Below are 13,213 nucleotides of genomic sequence, written 5' to 3' on the forward strand. Positions count from 1 at the left end.
CTGCCCCTCCCAGGGCCAGCCAGTTCTTAGAGATAGCAAAGGACTCATCCCGGAGCATGCCTTTCATCCACAAACGAACAAGTTCAGGGCCATACCTCCTCTCTCTTTGTCCTGTACACCCCCAGAAGGCCATATTCCTCTGCTTTAATCATCCCAAGCCAGGTACGAGGCATCTGAGGTCCCCCCAACAACTTAGAGACCACAGAAAATACTCAAACCAGCCAATCCCAAACTGTTTACCCTATCCTGCCTTGTCTTTCCCACTCCAACAAAGGCCAGGGGAAAAGCTGTTTTCTCAGTCCTGCCTTCTGTCACCTGACCATACCTGATGCTGCCCCTGTGACCTTGGGGGACCGGCAGTGACCTCCTCTTTCAGACCTTGGAGTATAATAAATTTTGTGTTCTTGGGCTTCTGTTCTCTTGTGGCCGCACCTGACAGACCATCACATAAAAGAACACAGAACATGAATCTAATTTAAGTAAAATTCACATAACCATTTTTAGATTCACCACATAATAACAAATTCAGTGGCATTTAGTACCTTCACAGTGTTAAGCAACCACTATGATCTGTATCAAGTTCTAAAACATTTTCACTGTCCTAAATGAGAACCCTGTGCCCCTGAAGCAATCACTTGCCTGCATCCATCCTCCAGCCAATGGCAACCACCAATCTGCAGCCTGTCTCCATAGATTTCCCTCCTGGGGACTTTTCATATAAATGAAATCATAAAATATTCTGTGTTGGTTTTACTTAATATGTTTTTGAGGCTCATCCACAATGTAGCATGCATCAGTCCTTCATTACTTTTTTAAAAAGATTTATTATTTTAGAGAGAGTGCAGGGGTGGGGGAGGGGTAGAGGAAGAGAATCTCGAGCAGACACCCCGCTGAGCATGGAGCCCAGTGTGGGGCTTGGATCTGAGCCTCTATCAAGTTGGACGCTTAACCAACTGAGCCATCCAGGCGCCCCATGTTCTTTGTTACTTTTTAAAAAATATTTTATTTATTTATTTGACAGCACAAGCAGGGGGAACTGCAGGCAGAGGGAGAGGGAGATGCAGGCTCCCCGCCAAGCAAGGAGCCTGACGCAGGGCTCGATCCCAGGAGCCTGGGATCATGACCTGAGCGGAAGGCAGACGCTTAACTGACTGAGCCACACAGGTGCCCTTCTTTGTTACTTTTTATAGCTGATTGATATGTCATTGTATGGCTATACCAGCTTTTGTTTATCCACTCATCTTTTGATAGACCTATGGATTGTGTGCACTTTTTGTGCTACTGTGAATGATACCACTACGAGTATTTAGCATCTACACCATTTTACATTCCCACCAACAATGTACAGGGCTCCAATTTTTCTACATCCTTGCTGACACTTGTTATTTTCATTTTTTCAAATTCTAGCCAACTGGTGGGAAGTGGTACTTCACTGCAGTATGATTTGCATTTCCCTCATGATGAATGATATTGGACATCTTCATGTGCTTTTTGGCCATTTGCACCCCTTTGGAGGAAAGTCTGTTCAAGTTTTGAAATAAACTTTTCATTAAGTTGTGGCTTTCTTTTGTGGTTTCAGTAAATACATAATGAATGAGTACACGGTCCTACCAGACTTGGATTTGTGGTTACACCATGGTTCCCATCCTACTTTCTAGAAACACCTATCCCACCATCCCTGAATGAATCTCTCAGATAACCATCCTAGATCCCTCATACCCAATAGACGTGTTATTTTCAGGCTCCTTGAATTATTATTTCTCTGTGGCAATGTTTCCACGTGTGTGCGTGTACCGGGTGGTGGAGGGAGGATCTATTGTTGTCTCTCCATTTCAGCTACAGATCCTGCCCTATTGGTTTTCATCTCTCTATGTGTCTCTGTTTACCCCTCATAAGTTTGTCTTTCACTATATCTATAATTATCTGTTTATGATCCTCAGTATCTTTCTCCCTCAGTCCAGGCCTTCCTCTCTACCCATTTCATAATGTCATGTCTCCTTGCCTCTGTTTTTTCAATTCACTGGATTTTCTGGATCTGTACATTTTTGGTTAAGATCATTAATAGTTGACCTGCCAATCCTCAGATAAAGTTATGCTCTTCTAGGCCCTGCTTACTCCTTATCCCTAAGAGCCTCACAAAGATAAGTGGGAGAAGTCTCATGGAGGGCACCAACATGGTTGCTCCTGGATGATGGAGGCACTTACCTAACCCAGACTCAGCCTAGGATGTGCAAGTGCTTTACAGGAATGTCAGAATATTTTATGCCTGTGGTTCAGGGATGAGCGCATGACACAAACCGGGCCACTGAGTCTCCATTCTGGTGCCGTTTTGGAACTCCTAGGATTGCCAACTATAAAGATTATGAAACCAGAGCTGCTACAGGCACGACATGGAAATAGCTGAGAATGGAGCCGACACAGAGGAAAGTAGATCCAACAGGTGCCGGGAGAGAGATGAAGCCCTGAGGATTCCTTTGGGCCTCTGGATCCAGCCATGCCTGAGGCTACCACTACCTATACTATAGGAATTCATTTTGTGAGCCAATAAACCCTCATTTTCATTTAAGTCAGTTTGCTGAGACAGATAGCAAAAGAATAGGAGATCTCAATAGATTAATAAACACTTAAAGAGATTGAATTTGATGTGAGCTGGTTTTCAGAAAGTGGTTTTCAAAAATTGGTCTTTGAATTAGAAACTTGGCAGAAGGTGTCCTAGGGAGTTCTTGACAGTAAGTGCGGAATTATCTCTCATTTAATGTGCCCAGAGGACCGGAACATTCTTGTAATGCTGTGTAGTGCAGTAAAAGGGGAAAATGCTGTGGATTAATGGGTAAATGTTCTAATTATCTAGAGTCAGAATGGCCTGAATATGAATCTAATCATGGATTGGTGACCTATGAGCCAAATGTGGAGTCTTTTTTTTTTTTTAAGATTTTATTTATTTATTTGAGAGAGAGAATGAGAGAGAGAGAGCATGAGAGGGGGGAGGGTCAGAGAGAGAAGCAGGCTCCCTGCCGAGCAGGGAGCCCGATGCGGGACTCGATCCCGGGACTCCAGGATCATGACCTGAGCCGAAGGCAGTCGCTTAACCAACTGAGCCACCCAGGCGCCCAAATGTGGAGTCTTTAATTAGCCTAGTTCAACAAGTCAGCAGGAAGGAGACATGGGCAACCATCAGCCATTCATGAAACAACTGTATTAGGAATAAATAAAATTGTCACATCCTTCTCTTGCCCTCTACTCAACTTACACAAAGTATATGTGTGGAAGCCTTCACTTCCAGGATAACCTCTGAGCTCTGCCTCCTAAAGAAAGTAGGCAGTCGTCCCATGGACATACTATTGTATGTGTTGGACTTAGGAGAGAAATAGAATAATGCTTTTCAAATGGTAGCACACGTCACAATCACATGGAGGGCTCATTAAAGCAGATTGCTGGGCCCTACCCAGCACTTCTGATTCAGTAGAGGGTCCCAAGAATGGGTATTTCTAATAAGTTCCAGGTGTTGCTGTGGCTCCTATTCTAGGGAACCCCACTTTGAGAACCACTGAGGTAGAACATAACTATGTGGTCACTGTGAAGTAACAGAGATTCAGATAAATTGGAGTTTTATTTCTCTTTCCCAAAGAAGTTCAGAAATAGGTGTCTAGGCCCAGATGGAACTTCACAGGGGGAGGAATCCTGGCCCCTTCTAACTTGTTACTCGGCTATATATGGTATCTAGCCCAAGGTCACTTCATGATCCCAAATGGCTTCTGAGGTTTCTTTTTGTTGTTATTATTTTGTTTTTTAAGGAGACTCCACATTGGTGGAGCCCAACCTAGGGCTCGAACTCTCGACCCTGAAATCAAGACCTGAGCTGAGATCAAGAGTCAGAGCTTAATCAAATGAGCTGCCCAGGTGTCCCAGCTGCTTCAATTTCAATATTCCTATCCACAGTCCAGCCAGCAAGGAGGAAAGAGGAGGAGAAAGGCATGCTCCTTCTCTTTTAGGGCATATCCTTGAAGTTACACATGCCACCTCTGTCCACAGCTCAAAGGATATACAAGGAGACCAAATAAAAGGAGAAATATACCATATAGTTATTGATAGAATGACTTACCATTGTAAAGTTGTCAGTTATCTCCAAGTTTATCTATAAGTTAAATTCAGTTCCTATAAAAATATCATCAGGAGTTTTTGGGAATTTGACAAACTGATACCAAAAAAAAAAAAAATCACATTGACTAAGTGTCCACAGTTAGTCAAGACAATTTTGAAAAAAGAGACTAGAAGGTAGGAGTATGATAAGTCACATTTAAATATACCACAAGACTATAATAATAACAACAATATGTAATTGAGGCACCAACTACTAAGAATCTGAGATGAGGAATAAACATTTAAATGAGAATTTGTTGTATTTTTCCTTCACCCCATTCTCCTCCTTCCTGTGTACAGCTGGAAAATAGCCCTCCTCCACCCTGACAGAAGAGAGGTTTATTTTCTGCATAAGTTGAATGAGAGAGCATCTAGACTCAGGGATTTCAGTCATGGCTAAAGGCAGCGGTGAAGCACCATACCAAAATGGAGGGACTAACTGAAAGTGTGTAGGCTGGACAGTGAGGCCTCCAGCCTTCTGTGCCAGTTCACCTCCCTGAAGCTTGCAGTCAGGTTTCATTCTACTCTCTGACTGGATGTTCTGGGATTCCTCTCTGGGGCATCAGTTAATTATTGCTACACAAATGCTGTCTAGCAAACTGCCACAGCATCAGTGACCTACAACAGTAAGCATGTTGCCCCAGGCTGTGTTTTGGTGGGAGAGCTTGGTTGGGGAAGCTCTGCTCCATGTGTTTCCCATCCTCCTCTTCATACCAGCAGGCTGCCTGGGCACTTCCTTGTTGGCAATGGCAGAAGTACAAGAGGGCAAATATAAATTGACAAAGACTTTTGAAGCCAAGGCCAAACTCGCCTATCATCATTCCACCTTATTCTGCTGGCCAAAGCATGTGCTGCCAAACGGGAAGAAAGCACAAAGTCCCATAGGAAAAAGTATGCATATAGGACCACTAAAATAATCTACCACAAGCTCCAAAGAATAAAAAAATTGAATGCTGATATTTGGGGTCCCCCATTGAAACAAAACCCAACTCTGCCTTATGAACCCACACTGAGTGGTACCAGTTAGTAAGTCCTACAGATGCACATGGAGCTTCCCTTTGGCATTCTAGCGCCAAGCTCATACACATGAATAGACAACCAAGGATCATCAACATGAGAGACTGAGATAAAAACAGAAATAGAAAAAAGGGGAATTAAAAGATATAGAGACAATACGAAGAACAGAAGAAAAAGGTTTAAAAACCCAAACTAACAATCATAACTAATATTCCTAATAAGAGATAAAAGATCAATGAAACAAGAATAGTGTGCTCTAAAAGGAGAATAGTCTGAGGCCAGGAAAGAGCTCTTGAAAGTTAAAACTCTTAAAAATGGAGAAAATCTTCCAAAAAGTACAATAAAAAAACAGAGTTAGAAAATAGCATAGGGGTGCCTGGGTGGCTCAGTTGGTTAAATGTCCCACTCTTGATTTCAGCTCAGGTCATGATCTCAGGGTCGTTGGGTCAAACCCCACATCGGGCTCCATGCTAAGCATAGAGTCTGCTTGTCCCTCTCCCTCTGCTCCTGCCCCACTCACGCTCTCTCTCTCAAAAATAATACATAAATAAATAAATAAATCTTTTTAAAAAAGAAACTAGTGTAGAAAATATTGGAAAATTAGAGGATCAGTCAATGATTTGACTAGTAAGATTTGTATATGTATTAAATTGAGAAAATTGAAAGGTAGAATTATTTCGTTTGTTATTTTTTTAAAGACTTTTATTCATTTATTTGACAGAGAGAAAGAGCAAGATAGCACAAGCGGGGGAGCAGCAGGGGGAGAGGGAGAAGCAGGCTCCCCATGGGGAGCCTCATGCAGAGCTCAATTCCAGGACCCTGGGATCATGACCTGAGCTGAAGGCAGACACTTAACTGACTGAGCCAACCAGGCGCCCTGGTAGAAATTATTTTTTTAAAAACCCAATAAGGTTTTCCAGAGTTGGATCATACAAATTTTATAAACTAACATGCCCCATACAATGAATGCGGGGGGGAACATCTCAGAGAGGCTGAGAACAACATGTCTGTTGGGTATGAGGGATCTGGGATGGTTTGTCTCAGAGATGTTAGGACAGTTGTTTCTAGGGAGTAGGATTTGAACCCTGATGAAGCCACAAATCTAAGACCTATATGGAATCACGTATTCCTTCATTTCATAATTACTTATTGAAACAACAATAATTTCAGAACATCCTAAAAACTACAGGGATAAAGAGAAGATCCTAAAAGCTTCCAGAGAGGAAAAAATAAGTCACATCACATAGACAAAGGAATCAGAATAACATTAGACCTCTAGAAAAAAAGTAAAACAAATTCCTCAAAATTCTGAAGGAAAACTATTTGCAATCTGGTATTCCATACTGAGCAAAACTATCAATCATATTTGAGGGTAGAAAAAAGTCATTTTCAGGCTTGCAATCTCTACATATTTATATCCATGCACCTTTCCTTAGGAAACTATCATAGCATATGCTCTATCCAAATGAGGGACTGAATCCAAGAAAGAGGGAGACACAGTGCGCAGGATCATGTTCCTGTCACTTGCTGAAGACCTCAATGTAAGATGTAAACCAGAATTTAATAAGAAAACATGTGATCCTGGATGGGAAAGCAGCAGTTTAAAAAATTCCAAAAGCACAATTATAAAGGGGGACATGGATGGAATGATATCTGTGCGCGGGAAGATGCTCCTCCCAGTGCTGTCTGCTATAGAGAAACGCTGGGGTAACTGAACTCAGCAGTGAAGCAGAAAAGAGGAGAACAGGTTATGCCGGGTCATGAGGACATAGGGAGTTCATTATCTGTTGTCAAACCTTGTATATGTTGAAACATAATAAAAAGCCTTTAGGAAGTTGTGCAGGAAAGGATAAGGAATCAGAGTAGGTTCTGGAGCACCGTGGTCAGTGGAACTCACAGAGTCACGATGATAATAAACACTAAATTGTGACTAGAGACCTAAATTGCAAGTGCCCTAATTGGGAAGATGAGAGGAGAAACAGTGGGGTTGTTTGGGATGGGGCAGAAAGCCAAATCCTGTCTTTTTTGGTGGGGAGTTGATGTCTTGAAATGAAGAGACCACATCAGCATGTTACTGAGGGCTGGAGGGGGGCTATCTAGAATCAGTTAAGAGAAGTGAGCGTGGCCGAGAGATGGCACTGGGGACAGCCAGAGGCAGCTGGTCTTGGAAGCAAGCCTGAATAACTAAGCGACCCTTTAAAATAGGACCATTGCCACCACCAGAGGAGACTACATTGGGGGACACTCTCTGACATAATAGCTCATGTTTAGAAAATTCCCCCAGCCCACTAAGTTTCAGATACAAAATGAAGGGCTTGTTTTGTTTTAAGAAACATATATTGGCTTGCTAGGCACCAAACAGCTGCAGAAGGACAGGGGGTTACGGCAGCTGGAAGGTGTAGAAATTGACTGGGCTACCCCCATCCTGACCCTTCCTTGGCCTCTTCTGCTCACCCTCCATACTCACAGTGATCCTCATTAAAAGGACTTTCCCACACACTGAGGAAGGGCACAGTGGCAGAGAAGGCAGGATACAGGGAGAAGCCTGAGCCCATACGCCTTCCTCTGCACTGTATAAGCTGCTCTCCTCAGTGGTTGATGACAGGAGGGTCCTGTGGGTTGGCGGAGTAGAAGTCACCCTTGGGATAGGACAGACTCTCAGGGGCTGTGGTTTCACCAAGGACATTAGTCCATCCCTGGCAGGAGGGAAATGGGCAGATGTTTCCTCTTTATCCAACAACTCTGAGCCTGAAGAAGGCAACCTGGTTCCTGGGTCATAGTTGCCCTTGTGACATCATGGCTATCTCCTCCTCTCCCACCCTTCCTGCCTCTGCCAGGACCAATGGAGCAGCAACCAGAGGGGGTGTGAACACCAGAAACACTGCCCCAAACCATGGGCAGTAAATGCTGTGTAAGATAGTCAGACACCCCCTCCCTGGGGATAGGGAGCTGGCCCACGGCAGAAGGAAGCACCAGATGACTTCAAAGGACTCAGGAAGAATGGGGAGGTAGGGCTGTGAGGACTCTGCATAGAAGCTGTTCCTCACTCATGCTTTCTCCCTATATTCTGATTGCAGAAGTTTGGTCCAGATAAGGATGCACTAGAGAAAGAGAAACTGAAGGTAGGTGGGGCCCAGGAACATGAGAGAACCACAGATCACTGATCGTCTGGCCACAGAGTCACTGTGGAGGATCCATCTCTGGTCCCACAGCTGAGAAGTCAGCTCAGTGTTACTCTCCTGTCCCCATAAATTCCCTTCCTGTTCTGAGTGAGCTGTGTTAAGCATGGAAAAACAACAGTGAGGTGAGGAAGCAGGATGTGGGCAGGTCACTGGAAGTTGGGGCACAGCTGTGGGAACTGGAAAGCTGGAGAAGGAGTGGCCTGGGTTTAGAAGGATATGGGGGTGACTGAGAGGTAGTAGTGGAAATCAAAAAAAGTGAGGTAAGGACGAGACCTCAAGGGGTCATGGCATGGCATAGAAGTATCAGGAGGCAACATCACAGGTGGGGATCTGGGCTGAGATGCAGGCCATAAATGCAGAGATTCATCCTCAGAGGACCCTTTGGTTCCTCAAACCCATGCCAGGGCTTCTGGATCAGAAAGTGTTTCCACTGATTCCACGAACCTGTGAAGACCAGAGAGCAAGCATATCCCCATTTTGTAGATGAGGACCCTGTGACTCAGAGGATGAGCCCTTGTGTCTATGGCCTCGGACAAGACAGTAGAGGCAAAACCCAACCCAGGACTCCTGGGTCCCCAGAACCACCAGGGGGAAGCCTCGTTGTTAAGAGAGAAGATCAGAGCTCCTTTGTGGCAGACACCAGACTTGTGGTTGTCTGTGACAAATTCACGTGGAGTCCTCTGCTTTGCTTGGTTAGCAGCTTCGTGAAAAACGCCTGAAAGAGAGAGTCAAGGCGGCTGGGAAGATCCAGGCCTGGTGGCGGGGCACCCTGGTGCGTCGCACCCTGCTGGTGGCTGCCCTCATGGCCTGGATGATTCAGCTCTGGTGGAGAACACGCCTGTGGAGGCGGGTTCTTAAGCGGCGGCAGGACCTGTTGAAGATCTATGTCATCCAGGAGGAGGCGGCTGTCAAGCTCCAGTCCTGGGTTCGCATGTGGCAGTGCCATCGGCGTTACTGCCACATGTTCAATGCCCTCTGCATCCTCCGGGTCCCAGAGGGCTGCTTCGCCTTCCAGACCCATGATGTTCTACAGGAACAGTATGAAGTCACTCCCAGCCATCCCGAGTTCCACATTGAAATCCTATCAGTCTAAAAGTGATATAGGGTGGAGAACTGGCTCCACTGCCCCAATAAACGTCTGACCAGGTTTGGTGTGTCTCAGTGACTCCCACACTATGAAGACCCAAGAGCCCTGCTGCCCTCTTCTGCGCAGGGAGACAGCTATCTCTCTCCCCCGACTCCCACCCCTTAGCGCCTATGGCCCCTGCTTTGGACCCACAGTGGCTGAATGCCACTGACTCTGTCCAAATCAGAAGCTGCCACCTGAGGCTGTCGTCGCACATCCAGAACCAAGTCTACGGTTCCATAGCCCCGGCGCCATCTTTGTCTCCTGAACTTGCAATTGGCTGGGGGTGGGAGGGGGCGGCTTTATATTCCCAAAGACTCTGGGCACCTCCTCTTATGAGAATTGCCTCTGGATCCATGCTTTGGCAGCCTGCCATTGCGGGCCAGCTGGGGCTCGCAGCCATTGGCTCTCTATTTGGTAAGCCCCCAGACCTAAGGCAGACATTTGGTTGGCTCTCTTGGGAGCTGCACAGCCCAGAGAATGCACAGGAGGCTGGCCTTAGTGATGACTGGGCCCGAAGTCCTGCAAGTTTTATGCTAACCTGGATATTGTTTTCTTTGGGAAATAGCATATATCATGATACTAAGGAACCTCAGCTCTGCCTCCACCCTCAGGACCACTTCTGCAGGGTGCTGAAACACAAATAGGGCTCCCACTGATATCATTGCCACCCTATGTGTGATACCATTCTTAGTGACTTCAACATTGCTAGATGACAGCCCAAGCCCCTTGCCTCTCACCGCCAGTGATTTTCACTTCCATCCTACCTGAATCACTCACTCCTATAATTGCCTGTAAGGAAGTAGCATTATTTTTTAAATGTCCAATCCATTATAGACCAAATTCTTTTGTAAAACAATAAAATGAATTATGAGAAAAATAAGTAGAAAAGGTTTGCTCTCCTCAGTGGTTGATGACAGGAGGGTCCTGTGGGTTGGCGCAGTAGAAGTCACCCTTGGGACAGGACAGACTCACAGGGGCTGTGGTTTCACCACAGGCTTGTTTTGAATGTTTAGACCGAACACACATAAAACTGCTATTTTGATTTGATATACAAGTTTCTAAGTGTTTCATCTCAGTCTTTGTACTTAATCTCAGTAGTAATAAATGCTCACCATACTTTGGGTGGCATTGCCCTGGTTCTTGTCATAACTGACCACAGCGACAATAATACTGATTTCAATCATCTTGGTCTCTAACTTTTGCTTTCTATGCTTTAGGGCAAAGGTCAGAAGACTCTGGCCTGCAGTTGAGTGGTTGTGACAAGGACTGTATTGACATCAATCCTAAAATACTATCTGGTCCTTTACAGAAAAAGTTTGCCAACCTCTGTGTTAGAATGACTGATTCTTATGCATCAATACAAATGTTTCTTTTGTTCTAATTAGGACTTCCCAAAGACTGACCTTACCAGCGTTGTACTGCCCTTGTGCCCAGCTCGGATTCCATTCTCTATTGAGGATTCTCTTACAGTTTTACCACCGTTGGCCCTCTTTCCACCTCTGTATGAACCCAACCCTTCACCTACTTCATCCTGCACCAGAAGAGTTGAATTTCCTTGAAGAAAAACAAATCGCCATATTGCATGGTTTTGGTTCATATTCAGGACCACAGATGGACAGACTTACTTCTCAAAACACATCTCTGTAAATTTGCTTTTTGACCTGAAGACTTCACCCTCTTCTCTCTTCAAAGAGGCACTTCATTCTCCTTTCCTTTTGACCTCAAATGATGATGTTACTACACACTGAACTGAGAAAATGGCAGTGGACTGGCCCTCTATCTCCCTACCGTCTCATCCCCCATCTCAGTGCCATTCGTACCACGCTTGTTGCCTTCCTTGAGTTGAAATGAGTTGTCTTTGCACCATCCAAAGCCACCCCCAACACATTCCTCTTCTGGTGCTCTTCTTTTTCTTTTGCCCACTATCACCTCTTGCCTTTGCAATGATGTGTTTCTGTAATTTCATTTGTTTCTCTAAATCAGTTTCTACCTTTTCACCAAATCATTTCTATCAGCATACAGTGTTCTCCACCATTAAAAACTCCATTCATGACTAGGTCCTATTCCAGTTCTTTGCATCTCCTCATAGCAAAACACGTCACTGTCTCTCCTTTCACTCCTCCCATTCTCTCCTAAACTCACTTCAATTGGGCTGCCCTTCCCCACCCCCACCACAGAAACTTCACAGGTCAAAAGTATTGATCGAGAAAGTTGTTTGCAAAAATGACCAATGTTACTGCCCTCTTTGTATCCACGCCGCTTTGCAATGTGATTTTATAAGTTTATCAATTAAGAAACAGAGGTTACTTAACCTCCTTTTGTATCTAAGCTTCCCTGTGACTTTCTTTGGCCAATAGTATGCAGTGAAAGTGATATTGTGCCAGTTGCAAGCTTAAACTTTAAGAGGTCTTGAACAACCATCCACCATGTGAGCAAGGAGACTACTGCTGTAGCATTAAACACAACATGGGACAGAGATGAGCCGTCTCTGATGAGGCCATCTTACACCACCAGCCTCCCTCACACCTGCCAACTGACCACATATTTTTGAGTGGGCCCAGCTGAGAAAAGAATCACCCAGATGAGGCTAGCCCATTGTCACTCCACAGAACTATGAGCTCTGTAAATGGTTATTGTTTTAAGCCTTTATGTTTTGGGTGGTTGGTTAAACAAAACTACACCATCTAAAATCACCAACTAACTTGCTTACATGACGATGGTGAATTCTCTGTCCTCTGCCCTCTCTCTGCATCAGACTACAGGTTGACCACTCTATCTTACTTGAAACACTCTCTCTTTGGCTTCAGGAGCATCACACTCTCCTTGAGTTAAAATGAGTTGTCTTTGATGAATGGATAAAGAAGATGTGGTATATATATACAATGGAATATTATGCAGCCATCAAAAAAAGAAATCTTGCTTTTTGCTCTAGAATTAGAACTAGAGGGTATTATGCTAAGCAAAATAAGTCAATCAGAGAAAGACAATTATCATATGATCTCACTGATATGTGGAATTTGAAAAACAAGGCAGAGGACCATAGGGGAAGAGAGGAAAAAATGAAACAAGAAGAAACCAGAGAGGGAGACAAATCATAAGAGACTCTTAATCTCAGGAAACAAAACTGAGGGTTGCTGGAGCAGAGGGGGGTGGGAGGGATGGGGTGGCTGGGTGATGGACATTGGGGAGGGTATGTGTTGTGGTGAGTGCTGTGTATTGTGTAAGACTGATGAATCACAGACATGTACCCTTGAAACAAATACATTATATGTTAATAATAAAAAACAGGACAAAAAAATTGCAGTAAGATACACATAACATGAAATTTACCATTGCAACGATGTTTAAGTGTACAGTTCTGTGGTGTAACTAAGTCTATTCAAATTGTTGTGCAATCATCATCACTATCCATCTCAAGCACTTTTTCATCTCCCCAAACTGACACACTGCACCCACTAAACAGTCTCCCCATACCTCCCCAAATCTCCCCACACCACCCCAGGCAGCCACGCTTCTCCTTTCTGTCTCTCTGAATGTGAATACTCTAGGTCTCTCATAGAAGTAGAACCAAAATACAGTATTTTGTAACTGGCTTCTTTCACGGAGCATAATATTGTCATGGTTCATCCATGTTGTAGTATGTGTCAGAATTTCCCTCCTTTTAAAAGCTGACTAATAAGGGCTTTTGGGTGGCTCAGTTGGTTAAGTGTCTGATTCTTGGTTTCGGCTCAGGTCATGATCTCAG

At 44.5% G+C, this 13,213-nt stretch overlaps 1 protein-coding gene across 1 annotated transcript; it reads left to right on the plus strand.

Annotated features, from left to right (window-relative positions):
- The first annotated feature begins 8,050 nt into the window (after positions 1 to 8,050).
- Positions 8,051 to 9,449, plus strand: IQCF3 (IQ motif containing F3). The gene is made up of 3 exons (XM_006731747.2): positions 8,051 to 8,068; positions 8,235 to 8,279; positions 9,040 to 9,449. Exons 1-3 carry the CDS (start codon positions 8,051 to 8,053, stop codon positions 9,430 to 9,432), a joined length of 456 nt encoding a protein of 151 aa, XP_006731810.1. The 3' UTR covers positions 9,433 to 9,449.
- The last annotated feature ends 3,764 nt before the right edge of the window (positions 9,450 to 13,213 follow it).

This window comes from Leptonychotes weddellii, unplaced genomic scaffold (genome assembly GCF_054177405.1).
Source record: "Leptonychotes weddellii isolate Sample4059 unplaced genomic scaffold, ASM5417740v2 HiC_scaffold_2692, whole genome shotgun sequence".
Classification (NCBI taxonomy): Eukaryota; Metazoa; Chordata; class Mammalia; order Carnivora; family Phocidae; genus Leptonychotes; species Leptonychotes weddellii.